The sequence below is a fragment of the Caenorhabditis remanei genome, chromosome II, assembly GCF_010183535.1.
Source record: "Caenorhabditis remanei strain PX506 chromosome II, whole genome shotgun sequence".
Classification (NCBI taxonomy): Eukaryota; Metazoa; Nematoda; class Chromadorea; order Rhabditida; family Rhabditidae; genus Caenorhabditis; species Caenorhabditis remanei.
This window is the reverse complement of record NC_071329.1, coordinates 5237590-5259183: the sequence shown is the minus strand read 5'-3', so window position 1 is coordinate 5259183 and position 21594 is coordinate 5237590. Positions and strand designations below refer to the sequence as shown.

Genomic DNA, 21594 nt, shown 5'->3' with positions numbered 1-21594 from the left:
AACTAGAGTTTTTCAGCAAAATTCAAAGCCTCTCGAGAAAAACTGCGCCCAGCTTGAACTTCAGTCAATTTTGTATAGTGTAGACGTTCGATTAGATGAAGTAGATGAATTTTCAAATTCCAAAAAACCTCTCCAATCAATGATTCCTGAAAATCTGGAACATTTCGTTCCGTATTCTGCGTTCCGCATTCTGATTCTAGTCAAATAAAATCAGAGTTCTGGATTCAGGAATTGAGAATCTTGCTTTCCCCAGGCTTGCAAAATATCGGCCCGGTCCGGACCGGTCGGCCCGGAGCCAAAAAATGTGCACTATTTTTTCACAACATTTTTCGAAAGTTTTTCAAATTTTCATCAAACATGGTCAAAAATCATATATAAGCTTGTGTTTTATCGATATGTAAGAACATCTTTTTTGCAGAAAAACCAAAGAAAATTTCAAAAAAATTCAAATTTTTGTACTATGACCCGGGCCGACCGGGCCGGGCCGGTGAAAATTCTCAAATCGGCCCGGCCCGTTGCAAGTATGGCTTTCCCTACAGCAGCTCACATTTACATTTATGGGACATACCAATGTCGATTACCAAAAAACAGTAATTTCCCACTCAGTTTGTCATTCAGTCAACATTCTAGATAGATTCAGAATTCCCAGCTTCCCAACCAACTCCCTTCCTCCCAATAACCGCTCTGCTCGAATTTATGACCCTGATCTCATCCACTCTCCATAATTTTCAAAAACAAAAAAAAAGTGGGGGCTATATTATGACAGATGTCCTTTCTCTTCTCCCCATCTCTTCTTTATTTCCATTGAAAAGAGAGAGAAAGTGAGCCTGCTCGTAAATTCACTTGATGATCACCCATTTCCCATGTGTTTTGCGACACTCTTTCTCCGTTTTTTTTGTTTTTACACGAGAGAAGAGCATTTTTCATTCGGACACCCGGGTAACATCACTTGGTGGGCAGGACTCCAAATTCACTGAGTAGCGACTCAGAGCTAATCCCATCCATAAGTAAACATTCCTCGCTTTATCCCCTAGTTTATATATAAACTGAAGACTCCTCCACCCATCCAAACCAATTATCCATTTCCCTTCTTTTCCTTCTTCCATTTAGCTTCAAATGTCAATCAGCTACTAAATATATAAATTGAAGGTCTCACTCTTCCCCCCATCTGTCACTTTAGATATTGGGGTGGGAAGTATATATGGTGGGGGAGTTAGAAGAAGTCACGCTATTCTGAGGAAGTTTAATGGAGGTTAGTTGGTTGGCTTTGAACAACGTTTAATGTTTTTCGAATTTATTATTTTTATTGTCGGACTCTCTCAAGAAAAAATTGCGAATATTATTAGCTCAACACAGTTCTTACAACTCCGCTCTCCCGTGTCTCAATTTCGCACATAATTTTCTATCGTTACGGTAGAGTGCGGCTGTAAGAAACGTGTCGTGCTAGTATAAGTCTTTTTTTCAAATTCCAACCGGTCACCCATACCAAAATTATGTACCGTATTCACTCTATTAGACCGGCATTCCCGGCCATGTGTCTCATTTGCTTGCTGGTCAATTAGAAAATTTTGAGTTTTCGAAATTCAGAATCCGGAACCGAAAAGTCAGAGTTTATAGTATTTTCTAGTATTTTCAACAGTGAACAATAACATTTTCCAGGAAAAATACGGTTTTTTGCAATAAAACATCAAAATTTTCACACATTTTAATAATTTCAGCCAATTTTTGAGCAAATTTTTTTGAAGCAAGTTTTTATGAGTCCATCTTTAAATTCAACGCTCCACAAAATGAAAACTGCGATTGGCTCAAATTTAGACCTTCAAAAATACCGGATGAATAGAAGGAGCCGGTTCATTAAAGTACAGTACCGCTCAAAAGTATATTAAGTTTTGCCTTTTTCAGTTGAAAACGCCAAACTTTGAGATTGTGTCATGGTAATTGTCCCATCAAGTAGATTTTTAATGGATCATACAAATCAAAAGTAGAGCTCCATTTTGTAGTTGGCAACTTTTTTGTACGGACACTCCCCAAAGAGTTACGTATCGTCAAAGTAATATCTCCCTCAAATCGAACCATTTCAGTGCAAAATAGTGCGCTTTTTGAGCTGTCCCCTTAAAATGACCATAACTCTCTAGGGAGTGTTTGTACAAAAAAGTTGTCAACTACAAAAATGGAGCTCTACTTTTGATCTATACGATCCATTAACAATCTACTTGATTGGACAATCAGTATAACCATGACACACTCTCAAAGTCAAACCTTTTCAACTGAAAAAACCAAAACTTAATATACTTTTGAGCGGTACTGTATATAACGACGGTTTAGTTTTCCAACGAGGTTTCCAAGTATTGGTTTTTAGAGAAAGCGTCTCGTTTCGAAACGTTGTACAGTCACAGGATTATGAACCTGTATCCTCAACCGAACCAAAGTTGAACTTTTTCTAAAATTCCTATCCTGAATCAGGACAATTATTTATTTGTTTCATACTAAAAGTTTGGAGAATTCTATCATAATTTTTCGCAATCTTCAGTTTATACCCAATTTTCATTAAAATCCCGCAAACCTCTTGACCTATGAATTAGTTCTGAACCTATCTAAACAACAATAGGTTTTCTTTTAGATGAAACCTTCTTAACCAGATATGCATTTGTCAGACCGCAGATCAACGCTAGATCTTCATTTTTCCTATTGGCAACTTTCTTGTACAGAGCCAACCTCAAAAGTTTATTATTATTATCAATTGAACAAAAGTCTCTTGCCGAGGATTAGAGAAGCCAGGCACTCTCGTTTCTCTGCGTCTCTCCTCGCTTCCTCACTCCAATCCAATTGCCTTCAACACCTTCCTTCCAAAACATAGAAATTTCACTACATACTTCCCAGTATTTATTGTTTTGTTTTCTTTCTCCCCCCAATCCATCTGCGTCTCCACCACCCCACCATACTCTCTCAGTTTCCCCTCCGTTTCGCAACAACGTCTCCTTTCAAATTCTCTTCCATCTGCGTCTCTACACCACTCCATTCTATCTCGTGTCTCTTTTCGGGTTCCGTCAACAAATAGTGAGGATTCCCTCTGTTTCTTTTCATCTTTTTTCACTAGTTTTTCAAGGTTTTTCTCTCTCCCTCGATTCATCTTACTCAATAACCGTTTTGTTGCAAAAGTGATAAGAGGAACATGTGTTGAGTGCTCCCGAGAGAGCCGCCGGAGCAAGATATCTTGTTGAGCGAGAATAATTACACACATCACTTCTCATCTCTTTCGTTCTCGTTCGCTTTTGAAGAGTCACCGCCGCCGCGCGGGTTATCGGGTTACTTTCTCTCCCTTTTTGTATACCTATACCCCCACCACTTGAGAGAGAGAGAGACTTGAGAGGTGGTTTCACGCCTATTTGAGAGGGTGATATGACTTTTTAGGAAGGATTTCTAGATAAATTGAATGCTGAAATATCTGAATTTTATGAAAACTGAAAAGTCCTGAAGTTAGTTTTGGAAATTTTGAATTTCGCGCCAAAACTGGAATTTGAGATCCCAGAGACATTTTCCAGTTTATGTCAGCTTGTTGTCATTTTCCACAAAACTCAGTTTTTGTTGGCTTTAAAGATTTTACACTTGAAAATAATTTATTGGATCTTTTTTCCTATATCTTAGATTCTATTCCTCAGATTTTTACCGCTTTTTAATGCAATGTTTCCATTTTTCCAATCATTTTGAAATAGATTGTTCTGAACACTACATTCAACGTTTTCCGAAGCCTTGCTAGCTAATTTTCTTGAGATTTTCAGCAAATTCAACTATGAAAATCAATCTACTAATTTTTCCAACTATAACCAAACTTTAAATCAAATTTATAGAAAAATTAGATGCCTAAAACTGTCAAGTTAATGTTTTTTTTGGCAATCACGTTTTATTTTCATTAATTTCAGACATCTGCAAAGTTTTCCCATGTTTTTAACGCAAAACACTGAAAATTTATTTAAACAATTCCTGATCATTTTCATCTCTGAAACCTAGGTTTCCAGTTTCAGCACTTTTTAACTGAAATTTTCAAACATTTGGAAACCAGAATTTTCAAAAACGGAAAAAAACCGGCTGGGTTTCAGTACAAAAATTTTTAAAAAATTTTGAATTTTTTTACGAATTTCGATAAAAATTCAAGTGTACACAGCATTTCTGACTGTTTTTGATTAAATTTTCGATAATGTCAAAAAATTTTGTGAAAAAAAGTCGAGATTTTGCAAGTATGGAAAAAAATTGATTAAAAAGTTTCTCAGTTTTACTATGCTTTTATCAACACCTTCGGTTCAAACCAGATTTTTTCTGCTTCTAAAAATAATTTTGATTCTAACTGCCTCAGTTTTTGAACGTCTCGTCTTCAAGTTAAAAAAAATTAAATACCCGTCAAAATAACATCTTTTTCTATGAAAATGCCGAATTCTCACCAATCGGTTTTTATCCGCTCTTTCATCTTTTATTCTTTGTTTATTCAATGAATATAAATCTTCATTTTCATATATTCCATATATAAAAATGTCCCCTCTTTTCTCCCAGCTGCCACCCCCCCCCCCTAATCTTATATTCATTAGCCCATCTAATTCTCTATTCTTCCTCTCCATTTCCCCCTTTCCCCCCATCATTTTCAATTTTGCAGAGAGAAAGAGAGAGCATCAAAAAGTATGTATGTCTTCTCGTATTTCTTTTCTTCTTCGAGTTTTCAAACGACTCCTTTTCTCTTTTTTCTACATCTTCTTACGTCTTCAGGACGACATTACAGGAAAGAAAGGAGGAAACTAGCACAGAGCAAGATGTCAATTCTCTTGTTTTCTCTTTTTTTTTTGCAGAAACATGTTAGAAACATGTCTGTGCCTATGGGATTTGTGCTATTTTTTCAAATCAGCTAAAGTAATGTCCGTGAGATTGCGTCCTTGTCTTTTGAGCAGTTTCAATTTTTAAATATTTTATATCAATCGATAGATAAAATCTAGATCTTCATTTTTGTAGTTGACAACTTTTCTGTAGAAAGTCTCCACACAGTTCTTGCAACTGCGCTCCACCGAAATGTCCTTGAAAGATGTCTCTTTTTCTATGTGTCTCTCAATTTCGCACACAATTTTCTTTAGTTTCGGTAGAGCGCGGTTATAAGAAGCTTTCTAAATGAAGATTTTTGAAGATTTCGCACTACGCGAAAATTCTAATGTTCACCGTCACGACAAATTGCAACCACGTTATCAACAGGCTGGGTCTCATAGTGAGAATCGTTTGTATGAAAAAGTTGTCAACTATGGAGATCTAGGTTCAAACTATATAAAAATATCAAGCAATAAATCATTTCAACAATTCTGAGAATTGAGGTTTTATTTCAAAGTTTACCTCTTTCAATTTTGGCGGAGTACCAGCCAAGAAAAGGGTTCTCCGTTTTCAGATACTGTCCTATTTTTTGAAACTTAGGTACGTATTTTTGTAATTGACAATTCTTTTGTATCTTTGCTCTGAAATAAGATACAAACTGTCATTGTAGCTATGTACCTTTGTGCACCTATTCCTTGCTTATACTTCCATTGATCACAACGTTTTATGAAAAATTTGTACAAAAAAGTTGTCAACTACAAAAATAGAGTTCTAGACTTAATTTATCGATTAATATAAACATATCAATATGTGGAACTACATGTAACAGCGTGGCGAGCTCCAGAAGTTAACCGATTTTCTGAACATTAAGAAAAAAACTTTTTTACGGGTTCTGTGACATGGATTTTCAAATATTGAAATATGTACAGTAGTAACCTAGACAAGTTTTTTTGTATCATTCTCAATACCTCTCACCAAAAATCTACCCAAACCCTCTCTTAACATCCCCTTTTCCAATTTCCAACAAAAACCCCCCGCAAAAAAGTCTTCATCTCTGTTTTATCGCTCTCCCCACCATTCCACTTTCTTATCGTTCTCTACTCCCGTATCATTCCAAATTCTTTTTATTTTGCAGACACAAAATGGACGCCACCGACCGGCTAATGCCGGGTCCCGAGGGCAAGACACCAAGGTTAGTGCAGTCGTGACATGATCTAGGTCGTTGGGAATGCCCTTTGATAGGGAATCGGAGACTCCGCCCCCAACGTACTATCGCATACATAACAGTAGTTTTTAGGCCAACTATTTTATATTTTAGATTCTACGAAGTGGATCGAGGCAACAAGACTGAAAGCTATATTAGTGCAGTGTCTGGTAACCCAGTAGTCCCTGAACACATAATGCTTAAAGAGCAAGCACCGCCCGTCGAGGAACCAAAGAAGACGTGGGAGCCTCGACCGCCGGTTGTGGCGAGACCCAAGAACCCAGATCAGATCGGATTGAGTGAGGAGGAGCTAGAGCAGTTTAGGAATGATCCGTGTTGGAAGTTTATCAGGTATGCTTTTGGTGCTTTTGGTCTTTGCAAAAAGCCCCCCCCCCCCCCGCACTGTTTGGTCGCAGGGTGCGTAATCATTAGGTCAAATAGATTAAAGGTGTGTTTAAATAACTATGCGTACGACTTTCTTGGCACAGTGCCAAGGGAAAAGGGGACTAGCATGAGTATAGAAAATGTTTGTTACCAATAATTGTCAAGTGTTGAGACAGCGGGCTAACAATGTCCGTAGCACTAGTTTACTGGATTTTGGATATGTTATAGCCAAATACTGGATGTTCATTTTTGCAGTTGACGACTTTTTAGTCCTTGCGGTACTGTAGGTCTCTGAAGTTGCACTCACTAGGGTACTGTAGGTCCAGGTACCTGAGCTTTTTGAAGATACAGTACCTCAGAAAGGGTCCGCAGGGAAAAGTTGTCAGCTAGTGAAAAAATCCCTAATACAACTTCCTTCCAGAACCGCCCTCTTCATCCTCTTCTGGCTTATCTGGCTCGCCTTATTCGCCGCCGCCATCCTCCTCGTCTGCCTATCCCCAGCTTGCATCGTCCGTGAGAAACCTAACTGGTGGCAGACAGCAGTCGCCTATCACGTCTGGGTACCATCCTTCCAAGACTCGGATGGCGATGGTGTCGGGGACGTCGACGGGTTGATAGATCGGTTGGATCAGTTGAGAAAGTCGGGAGTCCAAACAGTATGGCCTTCTCCGTTTTTGATATCCGATGACGATAAGACAGCGGTGCGAAGTTTCAGTCAAATGGATCCAAAGCTTGGTGTGAATCAGAAGGCGGATGAGTTGATTCAAAAGATTCATGAAAAAGAGATGAAAATTGTGATATCTATTCCAATCGCGACGACATCTCTAGAACATGAATGGTTCCTGAACTCGGCCTCCGCTAGCAAGACACCCAACGCCAACTATTCCCAATTCTACACATGGGTCAGCAAGGCGGCCGACTCTAACTTCTTCACAGAGCACAAAAATCTCTTCTATCTTCATGAGAAAGGTATCGGATTTCATTTGCGACTTCAAATTCCAATTTTCTTCCAGGAAACTCCAAATCCGCCGTACTCAACTGGCAGAATAGTAACCTCCGCGAGCATATGTTCAACGCGTTGTCAAGTTGGATCGATCGAGGAGTCGATGGGTTTGAGCTACTTGGAATTGAGTACTTGGCAAGGACACCAAATGGGACGGAGCCTGAGTGGAACGCGATTTATGATGTGATCCGGGATATTCGATTCCATGTGGACACTTATTCGAATGAGAGTACAATTGCGAAGGGGAAGAAGATGTGAGTTTTTATAAGATCTACAAAAATTTCTATTAGACAAAATTGATATGAGCGGAAAGTTGACGTCAAGAGGATTCGGAATCAGTTTTTAGAATTTGAAAATGTTGAAAATAAACCGAGTTACGACTGTTGGAGTCTTAACGGTAGGCGAGAAAAGGTTTGGGAGCTTTAACCTCCAAATAACTGAAGTTCGGGAAAAAGCTTCTGGGTGAAAGTAATATGACTAGATAGATAACGTTTTAAGGATTCTGAATCTAAAAAAACGAATTTTATTGCTTCAAAATGAATCAAGTTACGACCCTCTTAATGTATTTTCCTCAAAAGTGGGCTAACTCCGCCCACTTTGACACCTGAACTTTTTTAAAAAGAGAATGAGAATCCTCACGACGTCACATTTTTAAATATTCACGTTTGTGCCAGATTTTAAGTCACTGTCATCCTAAAATACCCTAATTTCTTTTTCAGCGCTCTATTCTCTACCAGAGAAGAAGCCAAAGAAAAAGACAAAAAGCGAATGGCGAAGAGCGGTATGGACACGGTGATCAACTATGAATTAGGAGAAGTTGAAAAGGATACAAGTAAGTCAACAACGGGTTACTGTAGCTCACATATAAAAATTTATAAAAATTCCAGAAATCTGTCACAAAAACGAGGGATCTGTGGCTACATGCGTTCATGAGATTCTATCCGATGTCTTGTTGTTCCACTCGCTCAATGAGCAAGTTTGGCCGCATTGGAGGGTGAGTCTTAGTCGGAATTTGAGAATGACAAACATATGACTGGATAGCTGACGTCGTGAGGATTCAGAATCTGTTGTCAAAATTTTGCTAAGTTAGAAATGGGCCGAGTTACAAGAGTTGGTAGAAACCTATGCTTACACCTCCCACTGCGACATTTCAAAAATTTTGAAAATTTTCGGGTTCAGAATCCAATACCAATTTTTGCAGTTTGGCTCCCCAGACCTTGCCCGTCTCGCCTCTCGTGTCGGCTCCCGTCCTCATGCTCAACTCCTCATGATGCTTCAAATGGTCCTGCCTGGAACTAACAATATCTATTACGGAGAAGAAATCGGAATGAGAAATCTTGCCAATGACTCCCGTGTCCCACCACAAAAGGGTGCGATGCAATGGGATGATTCTCTCAATGGAGGATTCACTTCTGCCATGAGCCCACCAGTCCCATCGAATATCGACGTGGCGAATATTAATTGGAAGAGACAGTACTCGGAGCCACAGAGCACATTGAAGATTTTCGCGAAATTGGCCAAGTTGAGGCAGAGAGAAGATGCATTGAAGACGGGGACTACGTTGATTGGAAGGCTGGTCGATGGAGCATTTACGGTGACGAGATTCAATAATTTCGAGAATCGGACAACGGGAAATGTGAGTTTGAATTTGTTAGCTAGGGAAGGGGTCAGCCTAGAAATATGGGACGTAATTTGCATCATCGGAAAGCGGAGGAAACGCTGATTCCAAATATATGTTTAGTTTTTGCCCTCGAGGCCTGGTATTCAAAAAAAGTGAGGTCAAAGTTTGGACTTCTGGCAACTACAGTAAGGCTAGACTGTAATGACCTGCCAAAAGTCCAAAATTTGATCTCGTTTTTCTCGAATACCGGACCTCGAGAGCAGAAATCGAATATGTATTTGGAATCAGCGTTTTCTCAGCTTCCGAATGATATAGGTCACGGATATTTATCCCTAGACTGACTCCATGATCGGCTGGCGGTACCGTCTCAAAGTTTGTTGTTTTTCCGGACATTCAGACATTTGGATATCCGTACAAATCAAGACACAGACATGTTAAATTCCATCTTGTTCCAGATCTACGTTGCCGCCCTTAACTTTGCCGAGCACCCTGTTAAACTCCCACTCACCGACCTCCCGAACAATGAGAAGCTCCAAAAATCTACAGTAAGACTCCCCCTCTTTCCTATAGAGCTCCGCCCCCCAACACACTTATAATTTTCAGATAGTAACTGCCACATCCAACTGCGAAGTCTACTACGCCCGTCAGACCGTCGACCTTGGCGGGAAGGAAATCGAACTGGAACCGAATCAAGGCGTCGTGTTTCGTTATTCTGCTTAGGCTTGTTAATTTTGTTACAGTACACTCAGAATCCCCCTGCCTCATAATATGCTTTCCATGTTTTCTTTCTTTCCCTGTCTACTTATTTATATACTTTCTTAAAACATTGGTGTGACATATCCGCCCCGCGTGAATCAAATATTCTAATAATAAAATTGTTGGTTTTTATTTAAATTTGGAGGTGTTTTATGGGGAAGTCGTTGGATAGTAAGAAACATAAAGATAGTTTAAGATGATTAAAGTGATTAAGATAATTAAATTAATAAGGACCGTAGTACCATTTTTTTCAGAAACAGTTAGTATTCCGTCGCTTTCTTTCCACAAGCGGCAAGTGTGACAGGAAATGGTTGCTGTTGGCAGTACACATCGTCCAGTTGTCCATGAATGTTCTGATTCGAACCTCCGGTACCGTAACCACTCGAAAATACAACCATAGCAGCGCATGCTTGTACTCTGCAATAAAAGTTTGTGCGCCGCGATGTTCCCCCATCAATCCTACCCAAATGCTCCTTTGACTTGCCCATCAGGTTGTGTAAAAGCAAATCCAAAACCTTCAGTTCCCGTTGTTGCCCCATCTGTCCAATAGAATGTATCTGGTTTCGGACAGACTCCTAATCTCGGACATTCTGGTTTCCTTTTGGCTCCTAACCAAACATTGGATCCAACAGAACTTAGTGGTGCGGTGATAAGACGTGCTTTTTCTTAAAGAAATACACTACAAACTACATAAACTACACATATATATATATACCGTAAATACTGTATTATAACGGCACCTGTAATAGAACGGCACCTGTATTATAACGGCACCCCATCTATACTCAGAATTCATGAATGTGATCATCCCGGTGGTCTTTCTTGGTTTTGATTAAAAGCAACGTGCTTAGTAATTTGTAAATTAACAAATAGAACGTCCAAAAAAGTTTTTCCGGTAAATTTTAATAAGTTTCTGAAACCACAAAATTTCTCTGGGAGCCGGTTGAAAAATATAACGGCATGCCGTTATAATACAGTATTTACGGTATATATATATAACATACCAGCCAGCTTTAACCTCTCCTCATTTGTCTGTAAACCAGTCAACACTCCACCGTAGACCTTACACATATCATCAGCACTTTGCCAGGTTTGAGCATTTGAGAAAACCTGAATGTTTCCGTTTTTGTAATTTGTAGTTAGTTTATCACTTACATTAACACACCAATTCCCTTGAGGCCTTTTGAATAGAATCCAGGAATCCGGGCACTTGGTTATCTCTCTAGGTGGGTGTGGTCTATGGGGGCGTGGTCTATGGGGACGTGGACGGTGCTCATGACTATAGTCAATACTGTCATCGTCAAAGCGATCTCTACCACCGCCACCGTATAATATGGATACGGTGGTTACAAAAAGGGAAAGAAAAAGAAGGAGCTGCATTGGGGGAATGGAGGGGTGGTTTGAATCGGGGTTTTATAGGTATTCCGTTTTTTATTGCAAAAAACAAACGAGAGAGTATCGGCGAGAGACGCAGGGCTTTTTCTGGCGCGAAACAGATTTTCACCATTTTTGATATATTTTTACAAGTGTTAATAAGTTTTTTGCCAATTTCCGAGAGAAAATTTTGCAAAAATAGAGTAAAAATGGTGTAAATCTGTTTTGCGTCAGAAAAAAAACTCTGCGTCTCTCATCGATACCCTCTCGTTTGCGGTGGCGCGCAGTTGTAAGAAGGCGTGGGCTGCTAATAACGCTGAATAAGATTCAACGTACCTAATAGGTACTACCTATGTGCTTACCTTTTGATCTCCGCCGTTCCAGACAATTTTTGATTATAGGTACCAAGCATTCGACCGACTCCCGCCCCGTCAGACAGAAGAGGAAGTAACTAGTTTTTTTTTCATAAATCAAATTGTGCTCCCTCTCACTCCCTAAAATCAATCATTCTCAGAAGTTAGAGTCACTTGGAGTCAGTCAGAAATTGTTTTGATTTTTGAGATTTCTAAAGTTCCCAAAAATTGCAAAAGTTTTTGGTGAGAATTTTTTTCTAGATAATAAACTTTTTTAGGTATTTATAGGTCGTGAGAAGAAGAAAGTGCGGGGAAAGTGTTGCAGATTTTTGTCACTTGTGCCTTATAAGACACTCGTTTGGTTCTGTGATGGTTGGCCAATAGTTATTGAGAAACGCAGGACGTTTCGAAACTATGGCACTAGTTGCCAAATGTCATAGTTACAAAATGACCAGTTGCAAAGTGTCCCAGAGTTTTTCTCTCTTTCTCCGCAATTCCTTCTTCCGCCTCAGTACAGATTCTATGTTTTTTTCAATTATTTTCCATTCTGCTCGAATAATTGGTTTCTTTCTGTTCCCTGTGAGACAGTGAGTAAGTAATTTCCGTTGCTTACTACGCCTACCTTTATTTTTTCCTTTTTCCTGGCCTAGGTTTTCTGAATTTGGTTTTCTAGGCCGCCAGAGCTCGGAAACCTCAAAAATCGGAAAAAATTGTTAGATCAAACTCTGTTTTCTTGAAACTCTATGTACCTAACTCAATTCTCTGAGTACCCATAAAATTGAATTCCGAATAAAAAGAAACGATGACTTTGTTAAATACTACATAGTGGCTACACCTGTTTCTATTTATTTTTGGAATGTGGTCAATTTTGAGCTTAAAGAGTTAAAGAGCTAACATACTTCTAACCTCAAGAAGTTCTCCGTTCTAGAAGTACGAGGTCTTAATCAAAAGTAGGTTAAATAATTATTTTATGTTGGAAGCTTGACCTGTCACTATCACTATTTTTTAATTGGTTTGTCCTGAAAGGCCTAGAAAGGAAATCATATAGTTTTCTGGGTACCTATGCAAACCCCCACCTATTTTATCTATATTTCCTTGTTATCCTCATTATTTACAGAAGTTTCTGTCATATTCTCTGATGTGTTGGCATTGTTGTGTCATTTCCTCATGAGTTACCACGCTGAGATGAAAAATAACAAGGCGAGTAATTGGGAGGGTTGTCGTATTCAGCACAACATTCATAAGTCAGTGTACCCTGTAATTTGAAACATCACTTTTCGCTTAATATCATTTTTATAAGAGTTTTAGGTTTTAAAGAGAATGTGCATAAGTTTGCCATTTTTCAAAAGTTAGGCGACCAATTTCACCTATCAGATTGTATTAATTTTATCAGGTAGCACTTCGGGCCGTAACTCGCTTCAAACTGAGTTTCATGAGCTGAAAAATGTACCAAAATGTAGGTCTCGATGAGTTCATTGTCTGGGGTCTACTATGACTAGTAGTCAATGCACAGCGGGCAGGGGTAGAATGGATTTTTGACCATTTTCGCGTTTTTAGGACTTTATGCAGCAGAGCTGTGCGGGATTCCTTCTTCCTTCTTCCGAGCATTTTTTCACTTCCTTCTTCCTTCTTCCGTTGAAATTGTTTGACACTTCCGACTTCCGTGTAAAAAGTTGACAAAAAAGTTGTAATTTTCGACGGAATTTCAGCGGAATTTTGGTGGTTTTTAATGGAAATTTGTATGCAAAACAACGCCAAAACTCGCTCTCAGAGATGACTAGAAAAAATTTTCCTCAAATTTGTCATTTTCAAAATTAACTTCCGACTTCCGGGTTCGGACCCAACTTCCTTCTTCCTTCTTCCGAACTATTTTCGTTTTCTTCTTCCTTCTTCCTATTTGAAAATGTTATTCTTTCTTCCTTCTTCCGACTTCTTTTTTTGAAAATTTTGCTTCCACACAGCTCTGTTATCCAGGTCTGCGGTACATTGACAACTAGCCATCCAGCCCGAAGTAAGTCACATACATAGATCTCGCCGTCATCTACATTTTGGTATATTTTTCAGCTCATAAAACTCACTTTGAAGCGAGTTACGCGCCTGCCCATTTTGGCCCTGTTGACAAATATTTTCCCTATAAATCACAGAGGTCATCCGAATAAAATTCAAATCTGAAAATATAGGTTTAATCATTTTTCTTAAACATTTATGGAATAGGTTTCTCCTGTCTCGTCCCATTCCAATCAATAACTGCTGAATGGTAGACTCACTTTCACTTTTATTATTTGGTCACCGGGAAACCAGTCATTTTCAAAATTACATTTTTCAGAAAATTCATCTTCTTTTTTCCCAGTATTACCCAATGCATGGTTATGCTCCAGAATATCTAAAAGTACCTTTATTTGTAGTACATTTTTTGAAGTTACTGCTTCCTTTGCCTGGATTCCAGAAACCTAAATTGAATTTCCTTCCCCACATGTTCTTTTTGATTTTCAAAAAAAAATTTTAATCAATATTTTTGTGGAGCTAGATGTGGTCACTCAGATGAAGGCGTTAACAGAAAACAACTGCATGTGAAAGAAAAAATAAAAGAAAAGAAAAATGAGAAACGTGAGAAAAAATTGTCTCCAGAAACCAATATTGGATACTGGAGCCAACATATTTTTCTTACCTGTGACTTATCTGAATCCCCATTTTCTTAGTTTTTCATACTTTTAGAATTACACCACAACATAATTGCCTCCTTCCCTCCAATTTTCAATTTTCAAAGAACGTACATGTATAGGAAACCATCAATTGTATTCCCACCTGCCCTCCACTCCTTTTCTTATTGTCTAGACGTCACAAGTCTCTTTTTAATATATAATTCTTACTGATACTTACTGGACACAGCAATTTCTGAACCCTTAATATGATATTCTGGGAAATTGAAAAGATATTCCACCTGGTCACTTTTTTTGGGTAGAAAATACTCTTCTATGATTCTGGTTGTTTCTCTCCTAGATTTCTGTGTATCTGAATGTCCGTATGTCTAAATACTTGTCTATGAGGATGTCTGGATACCTAAACATCTGTGAGATATCCAGGTGTCCAGATGTCCCCCGTTTTCCGTTCCCTATATCCGGATATCCAAATGTCCGTCTGTCTTGATGTCCGTTTGTCTGGATGTCCAAATCAATCTCCATCTGGATATACCGGCTACCTGATGTACAATTTTTGAAAACCGCTCTGTTAAATTGTAAACGGTTTTGTCCTCTGTCTGTACATCCGGATGTCCTGATGTCCAAATTTCTATTCAGCCAGATTTCCGGATTTTCATACTTGATATCCGAAGGTCCGGCTTCAAAAAAAATGGCAATATATTTTTTTAATTTTGATGATTTTTTTGTATTTCTTCTAAATCTGAAACGAAAATTTGAAATTTTAGCGCCAAAATGACAAGTATGCAGATTTTGAATTTCAGCCTACCCTGAGTGAATACGTTACGTATTTCTCTGTGCATTTGTTTGTCCGGATGTCCAGACTCTTTTTTATAGTTTTATTTGTCTTCTCCCAAATTCTTTACTACTTTTTTAAAAATACACAATTTTCAGCTCTCCTTGTCACTATGTACATAAAATATTTCAACAAAACCTACTCCATCATAGAAGGCACCTATCCAGTATACCTTACTGTGTTCTATCTACAAGTCATGCTCATTTTCATTGTGTGAGTTTTTCCTCTCAGTGTCACATCAAAATTTCACACCCCAAAATTCCAGACTATTCTACTACCTTCTCAACGTGTACATCGACATTCGTACCGGTCAATTCGTGACGAACACCCAGAAAATTCATCACGCGATTTATCTTCCATGTGTCCTTGGCCATCTGATGTGTCTCGCACAGAAAGTTTTGTTGATAGTGGATTCGCCGGCGGGTGAGTGAAAAAAAAACGAAAACGTTTTCTCTCGCGTCTCTCATCTCCCACCAAAACTGGGCGGAGTCTAGCGCCACACAAAATATAGACGGCGGCGGAACCCGTTGGATGTCCGCTGCGTGTTTTAACAACCTTGGCGCGAAAAGAGTGTTTGGATGTAATAAAAGCTCCATGAGGACTCGTAAGGGGAGCGGGGGCTGGTAGACACTGTGTTTCTAGTAATCCTTTATCCTCTAGAGAACTGTTCGAACAGTTCTCTAGAGGATAGAGGATATTACTAGAAACACAGTGTCTACCAGCACCGCTCCCCTTACGAGTCCTCATTGAGCTTTTATTTTCGCATATTGAAGTGGCTGGAAAAAGAAGTGATGTCAAAATTTTGCATGAGATTCCTACTTGCAAAATCTTGTTCCGGATTCAAAAAATGTACACAATTTTTAAACAAGATATTTTGACATTTTTTGAAATTTTCACCAAAAACAGTCAGAATTCCTATGAACATTCGATTTTTGATCGAAATTTGAAAACATAGTTGAAAATGTGTGTTTTTTTGCAAAAACATTCATAAATTTTTTAACAATGTCAATTTTTGTACTGAAACCCGGGCGGGTGAAATGTTTCAAATCGGTGGCTCGGCCCTGGTATCAGTACAAAAATTTAAAATTTTGAATTTTTCTGAATTTTAAAGATTTTTTTTGCAAAAATGAGCGTACATAGGATTTTTGACTATTTTTGAGAAAAATTTCGAAATTTTTTGTGAAAAAATTGTGCACAATTTTTGACTCCAAGCCGGGCCGATATTTTGCTAGTCTGGTTGAAACGCAAGTGCGGCAGGGGATTGTGGGCCGAGCTTGAACTGCAAGCAATCAGATTCCACCGAGTTTATTTAAAGGAGGACTGAAGTCATATTTTTTTATTTCAGATCCTGATACTTCAGAAAATTCTGAACAACTTTCATCATTGGAGCATATGCTAAAAATCGCTTTAAACGCCCTAAATTCACGTTTTGCCGGCTCAAAAGGAGCCTAGATGGAAGAGTTTTCCCACGCGAATTTTTGCCCCCGTGTAGTCCTCTCGGACAAAACAATTTCTTTTAGTTTCTCAATTTCCCGTTTTCTTGCTTTTTTCAACGAAATTTCGTGTGTTTTCTTCTTTTTTACGATATAAATTGATAAAAGCACGAAATTTTGTTGAAAAAAACAAGAAAACGAGAAAACGAGAAATTAAAAGAAATGATTTTGTCCGAAAGGACTACACGGGAGCAAAAATTCGAGTGGGAAAACTCTTCCACCTAGGCTCCTTTTGAGCAGGGAAAACGTGAATTTAGAGTGTTTAAAGCGATTTTTAGCATATGCTCCAATGATGAAAGTTGCTCAGAATTTTCCGAAGTATCAGAATCTGAAATAAAAAAATATGACTTCAGTCCTCCTTTAAACGAGCGGCATTGAAATTCAAGAGAAATTTGTATTATGATCCATTAAACGTTCAAAATTATATAAATATACGACAAAAAATTGATTAATTTACGAGTTTTTTTTGAAATTTTTTTTTAACATTGAATTTCTTTTAGAGATATAAAATGTCCAAAAATTCATTAAGCATCTTAAAAAATCATACACAAAAACATAATTAGAACCCACACCGCATAACCCCGATTACTTCCCTTTGTCGTTGTCACTGGTATCATAGTTGTCTGCTGAACAGGTCTCGTCGTTCCCACGAACTGATCTTGCAATATGTAGTACTGTACATAAACCTCCCCGTCATCCGTATTATTCGATGAAATTGTAAGACTTGAATAAATCATGTTAACAGCAAACCCAGGTATTCTTATATCCGCAATCTCAATAATTGAGAAACTAGAGTCGTCTGGTGCATTGAATTGTATCCGTAATGTTGCATCCGTCCGTAAATTCGATCCACTCATCAGAATCCCGGTTGATCCATTATATCTATCATCTTTCATGCAGGTAATCGTGAAGTTTTTGGGTTTCTCATTTCGTGGTTTCATATAGAAACCAGTAGAGTCATATCCAGTAGTGGAGTAACCATCTAGAGCAAAACTACCCGACTCAATTTGAAACAATAGATAATTGGTGATTTTAAAGTAGAAGAGTGGAAATCTAACCGAGAATTTTTCAACCGCAGGGAACAATCTGAAAACTTTTGAGTTTTTCTTTGTCGGGTATTCAAAACTTACTTTAACTCTTTACTGACTGGCTCAACGGGATTAGCAAACAGAAAATTGCCCTCTTGGAGATCCGTTGGGTACCCCCTGTACATTTTTGCTGTGGATGAGGAACCTTGTGTCCAGTTACTGATAGTTGAACTGTAGGTTGGGTTGGTATTCAAAAAAACTATAGTGTAATTTCCAGTATGGTTTGTTCGAATAGCTTGGCTTTGAGCTACATCGTAGACAAGAAAGGAATCGTCTGGAATTACAAAAATTTAAGAATTTGCTCTAGCTGCCAGCGTTTACCATTAGCTTGTTTTGTAGTAGTAACATATACAAATCCCTTTAATGACGCCAATTGATAATCCGGTAAACTTGATGAGATATAAGCGGACGAGGACTGGATTTTCAGAGGTGACAGTAGGAATCCAGTCGATTTTGAGTTTTTTGAGTCTCTAATCTCATCCAGACTGGAAACAAAATGTGACAACGAATTCCAAGAACTGAGAACTCACTTCTTTCCCTGCACAAAAATTTGTTTCAAAATTTCGGTACTATCTTCATTAGCAGAAACGTATAAGGAGTATGGAGATGTGGAAGATATCAGATTTTTGAAGTTGTCACCTTTTAATGAGTTCAATGGGATGACTAGTTGGGAATGGGATAGTTGGAATAATAGGAAGAAGGAAAGGAGTAGTATCAACATCGAATATCGATATTTCGGAATAAAAAAATCAGAAAAAATAAAGAAAATTTCACTATAAAAAGTGAAAACTGTGAGTAAGTGTAGTGAGCGTAAAAGACCAAATGTACAAATTGATAATACTTTAGTCATTCTGAATGGCGAGTCATCAAATGTTTTTGTTATGAAACAACTCTATGTATGATTGATAACAAAAAACTTGCAAAAATTTATGGGTAATCTCTCCTAACAAGCGGAGCCCATATCGGCGGTGCTCATTGAATTTTGAATTTTGAATTTTGCTTAAGTGTTACCTAGGCGAGGCTCTATGGACGAGTGTGAAACCCAACTGAGTACAGTAGCCGACCGAATGTTAGTCTGATTACAGACAAGTCTTCAAGGTGGTTAGTTCTCAAAGGGATCACATTTCCTCTGAAATAGATGGAGCTCTTGGACCGAGGCATCTTCACGAGCTGAATATTTCCAGAATTTTGAGAACTCTGGCTGAAACCGTTTTCAGATACATATTCATTTTCATCGGGAGCATCCGTTCCTTCTATTTTTTTGAAACGATTTATTAATCGATTTGAGTTCTACTAACTTAAAGGCGAGATCTATCGAAACCGAGAGCGAAACGTACGATGCGAGCACCGCCAACTAGTGGAAAACGACGCGTCGGTTTATAAATGCGAGGGTAGACGAGCGGCCGACATCTCACGGGTTCCGCCGTCTACTATGTTTTGTGTACGACTAGGCTCCGCCCACTCACTTTGGGAAGGTTGGGTTGAGAGGTTTTTGAGTAGTTTTAGTGTATTTTTGGGGATGAAATCATAGATATCGCAACAGAGCCTTACGAGTACATAAAACAAGAAGAAAAATCATCGAAAATGTATCGAAATTTTTTTTAAATCTGACATATAAAACTACTCAAAATGAACTTTCGGAAATCCTGAATAAGTCAAATTGTGTTTTAAAACATTGCCACAGTTCTAGAATCCCAAAAAAGGTTGAAATTTTCAAAAACATTTTTTGAGGATTTTTCTGTGAATTTTTTGTTTAAAAATTGTGGATTTTTTGGTATTTCCTCTGCTTTTAAGCCATTTGTAGGGATTTTCCAAAACCTGTCTCACGTTTAGTATCGAAATGTCATGGTTTCGAAACTTCGAGCTCCAAAATATCAAGATTGTTCAAGATCGAAAAAGTAATACATTTTGAATAAACATTTTTTCCTTAAAATGTTGCTTTTTTCGGTGTTTTTGCTCATTCTCATGCTATTTCTACCCGTTTCTAAGCTCCTCCCCCAATCTCCAACATTTTCAGGCGACGACTTGAACAACGAGATCTTCTACACCATCTCCCTCCTCCGCGCCTTATTCTGTTTCCCTGGTTTCTATTGTCTATCCGCATTCGTCGCTGAACGATGGTTTGCCACGTATTTCCTGATGGATTATGAAAGAAATCAGAGGAAATGGCTGGTTTTTCTGATTCTATGGGTCATCTATGCCATCGCTTTCGTCTCTGCACTCGACTTTCATAATGGTGAGTTAGCGGGAGCGAGAGGAGAAAGATTTTGTATGCCCTCCCGGTGACTTGTGAAACGTGGAGAGATGGCCGAGCGGTCCAAGGCGCTGGTTTAAGGCACCAGTCCCTTCGGGGGCGTGGGTTCGAATCCCACTCTCTTCAGTTTCTTTTTTTTTTTTTTTATTAATTAATTTCAGCTTCCAATACAATTCCACATGCCACATTGTTCATTTTGCTCAGTGGTCTTTCGTATTTGGTGAGTTAATTTGCAGTGAGACAAATTTTAAAATTAAAAATTTCAAAATTTTCAGGGAAACCACTTGAATTTCATTGTGAATCGTAATTATTACTATCGGAGTAACAGGACAGATGGCGGCGGCTACTCGTTGGGTCAGCGGTTTCAGATTTCTGAGAATATTCGGTTTTCATTTGTAAGCCATCTTCATCTTGAACTATTTTATGTTAGAATTTCAGTTTTTCAACCGGTTGGCTTTAAGCATCGCATTTTTCCAAATCAGTGGTCCTGTATGCTTATTGATTGATAATTTAAGCATTTCAAGGTCATGGAAGAACCTGAATACAGTAATCTACGACACTATATGCCTACTGTAAGAGAACAAAATGAAATAATCTGAATAAGATTTAAAAACTCAGATACGCTCTTGTCACCCCATTTGTGATCTACCATCACAATCCAAAGTATCGAAACGAGTTGGAGCAGATCATAGCAAGAGTCCGACGGATTAAAGTGAAAATCAACAAGAATCAGATAAATCCGATGGATTCTGTGGAGGAGAGCTTCAACTCGTTGAAAATACAAGATACATTTGGGAACAGAATCACTTTCAATGCGAGTGAACAAACGAACACTTATTTCGAGGAGTTGGATAGGTCGTGGAGTTAGATTTTGTTATTTTTAAGAGTTTCAATAAAAAATTTAAATTTTTTAATGTTCATTCAAGTTTTAAGTTTTTATCCAGAATACACAGTTTTCGCAACTTTTTCGCAAACTTTTGACAGCGTGCCTACGGCTCCATGAAGCCAAATTTTGCATTGTATGTAGATCAAACCTAAATCTTTATTTTTGTAGTTGACAACTTTTTTGTACAGACACTCCCTAGAGAGTTATGGTGATTTTAAGGAGACAACTCAAAAATCACTCTAGTTTGCACTGAAATGGTACGATTCGAGGGAGGAATAACTTTGTCGATACGTAACTTGCTTGGGAGCGCCCGTGCAAAAAATTGTCAACTACAAAATCATATAATTCGGTTTGTTCAACACAATCAGACAAAGCATGAACCTATGGAACAACAGGTTATTTCGTGACAGATGTTAGAAAAATGCCCAACTTGCAAGAATAGTTTTCTTGGTGAGGCTCCGTACAAAATTATCTAATTATAAAACGGAATACTAATGTTTGATTTACATACATACTCTGTTAAAATTGACATTAACAACTGCTAATTATGCTTCTTTTCATAATCTTGTCAACCTCAATTCTAATCTGAAAAACCGATAGTATAGTTAACAGCTAGAGTTTATCCTACTATGAAAAAATAAAGTTTCGACAAGGATTTTCAAAAAAGATTTCGCGGGCTGGAACACGCAAGCGCATAAAGTTGTGGGCGGAGCTTAAACTGAAAGCTTAAATATGCTGCACGGTTCTAATTCCAGTTGTTTTTTCCAAATTAAGAACCTCGCCGCTTGCAGTTTAAGCTCCGCCCACAACTTTATGCGCTTGCGTGTTCCAGCCCGCGAAATTT

At 38.3% G+C, this 21594-nt stretch overlaps 4 protein-coding genes across 4 annotated transcripts; 2 read left to right on the top strand and 2 right to left on the bottom strand.

Annotated features, from left to right (window-relative positions):
- Positions 1-5984: 5984 nt before the first annotated feature.
- On the top strand, positions 5985-9774 carry GCK72_004649 (uncharacterized protein; the record flags this gene model as incomplete). Its single annotated transcript, XM_053724811.1, has 9 exons — positions 5985-6034; positions 6161-6397; positions 6852-7399; positions 7444-7687; positions 8153-8265; positions 8321-8427; positions 8635-9069; positions 9510-9599; positions 9658-9774. The coding sequence occupies 9 exons, from the start codon at positions 5985-5987 to the stop codon at positions 9772-9774; spliced, it is 1941 nt and encodes a 646-aa protein (XP_053589005.1).
- A 296-nt stretch (positions 9775-10070) lies between these two features.
- GCK72_004648 (uncharacterized protein) lies at positions 10071-11190 on the bottom strand (the record flags this gene model as incomplete). Its single annotated transcript, XM_053724810.1, has 4 exons — positions 10071-10227; positions 10274-10475; positions 10815-10920; positions 10966-11190. 4 exons carry the CDS (start codon positions 11188-11190, stop codon positions 10071-10073), a joined length of 690 nt encoding a protein of 229 aa, XP_053589004.1.
- A 3438-nt stretch (positions 11191-14628) lies between these two features.
- GCK72_004646 (uncharacterized protein) lies at positions 14629-20732 on the top strand (the record flags this gene model as incomplete). The annotated part of the gene is made up of 10 exons (XM_053724809.1): positions 14629-14689; positions 15128-15242; positions 15295-15452; positions 17268-17422; positions 19415-19508; positions 19628-19846; positions 20026-20084; positions 20140-20259; positions 20303-20436; positions 20483-20732. The coding sequence occupies 10 exons, from the start codon at positions 14629-14631 to the stop codon at positions 20730-20732; spliced, it is 1365 nt and encodes a 454-aa protein (XP_053589003.1).
- On the bottom strand, positions 17056-18331 carry GCK72_004647 (uncharacterized protein; the record flags this gene model as incomplete). The annotated part of the gene is made up of 4 exons (XM_003104292.2): positions 17056-17608; positions 17653-17884; positions 17932-18095; positions 18141-18331. The coding sequence occupies 4 exons, from the start codon at positions 18329-18331 to the stop codon at positions 17056-17058; spliced, it is 1140 nt and encodes a 379-aa protein (XP_003104340.2).
- Positions 20733-21594: the final 862 nt, after the last annotated feature.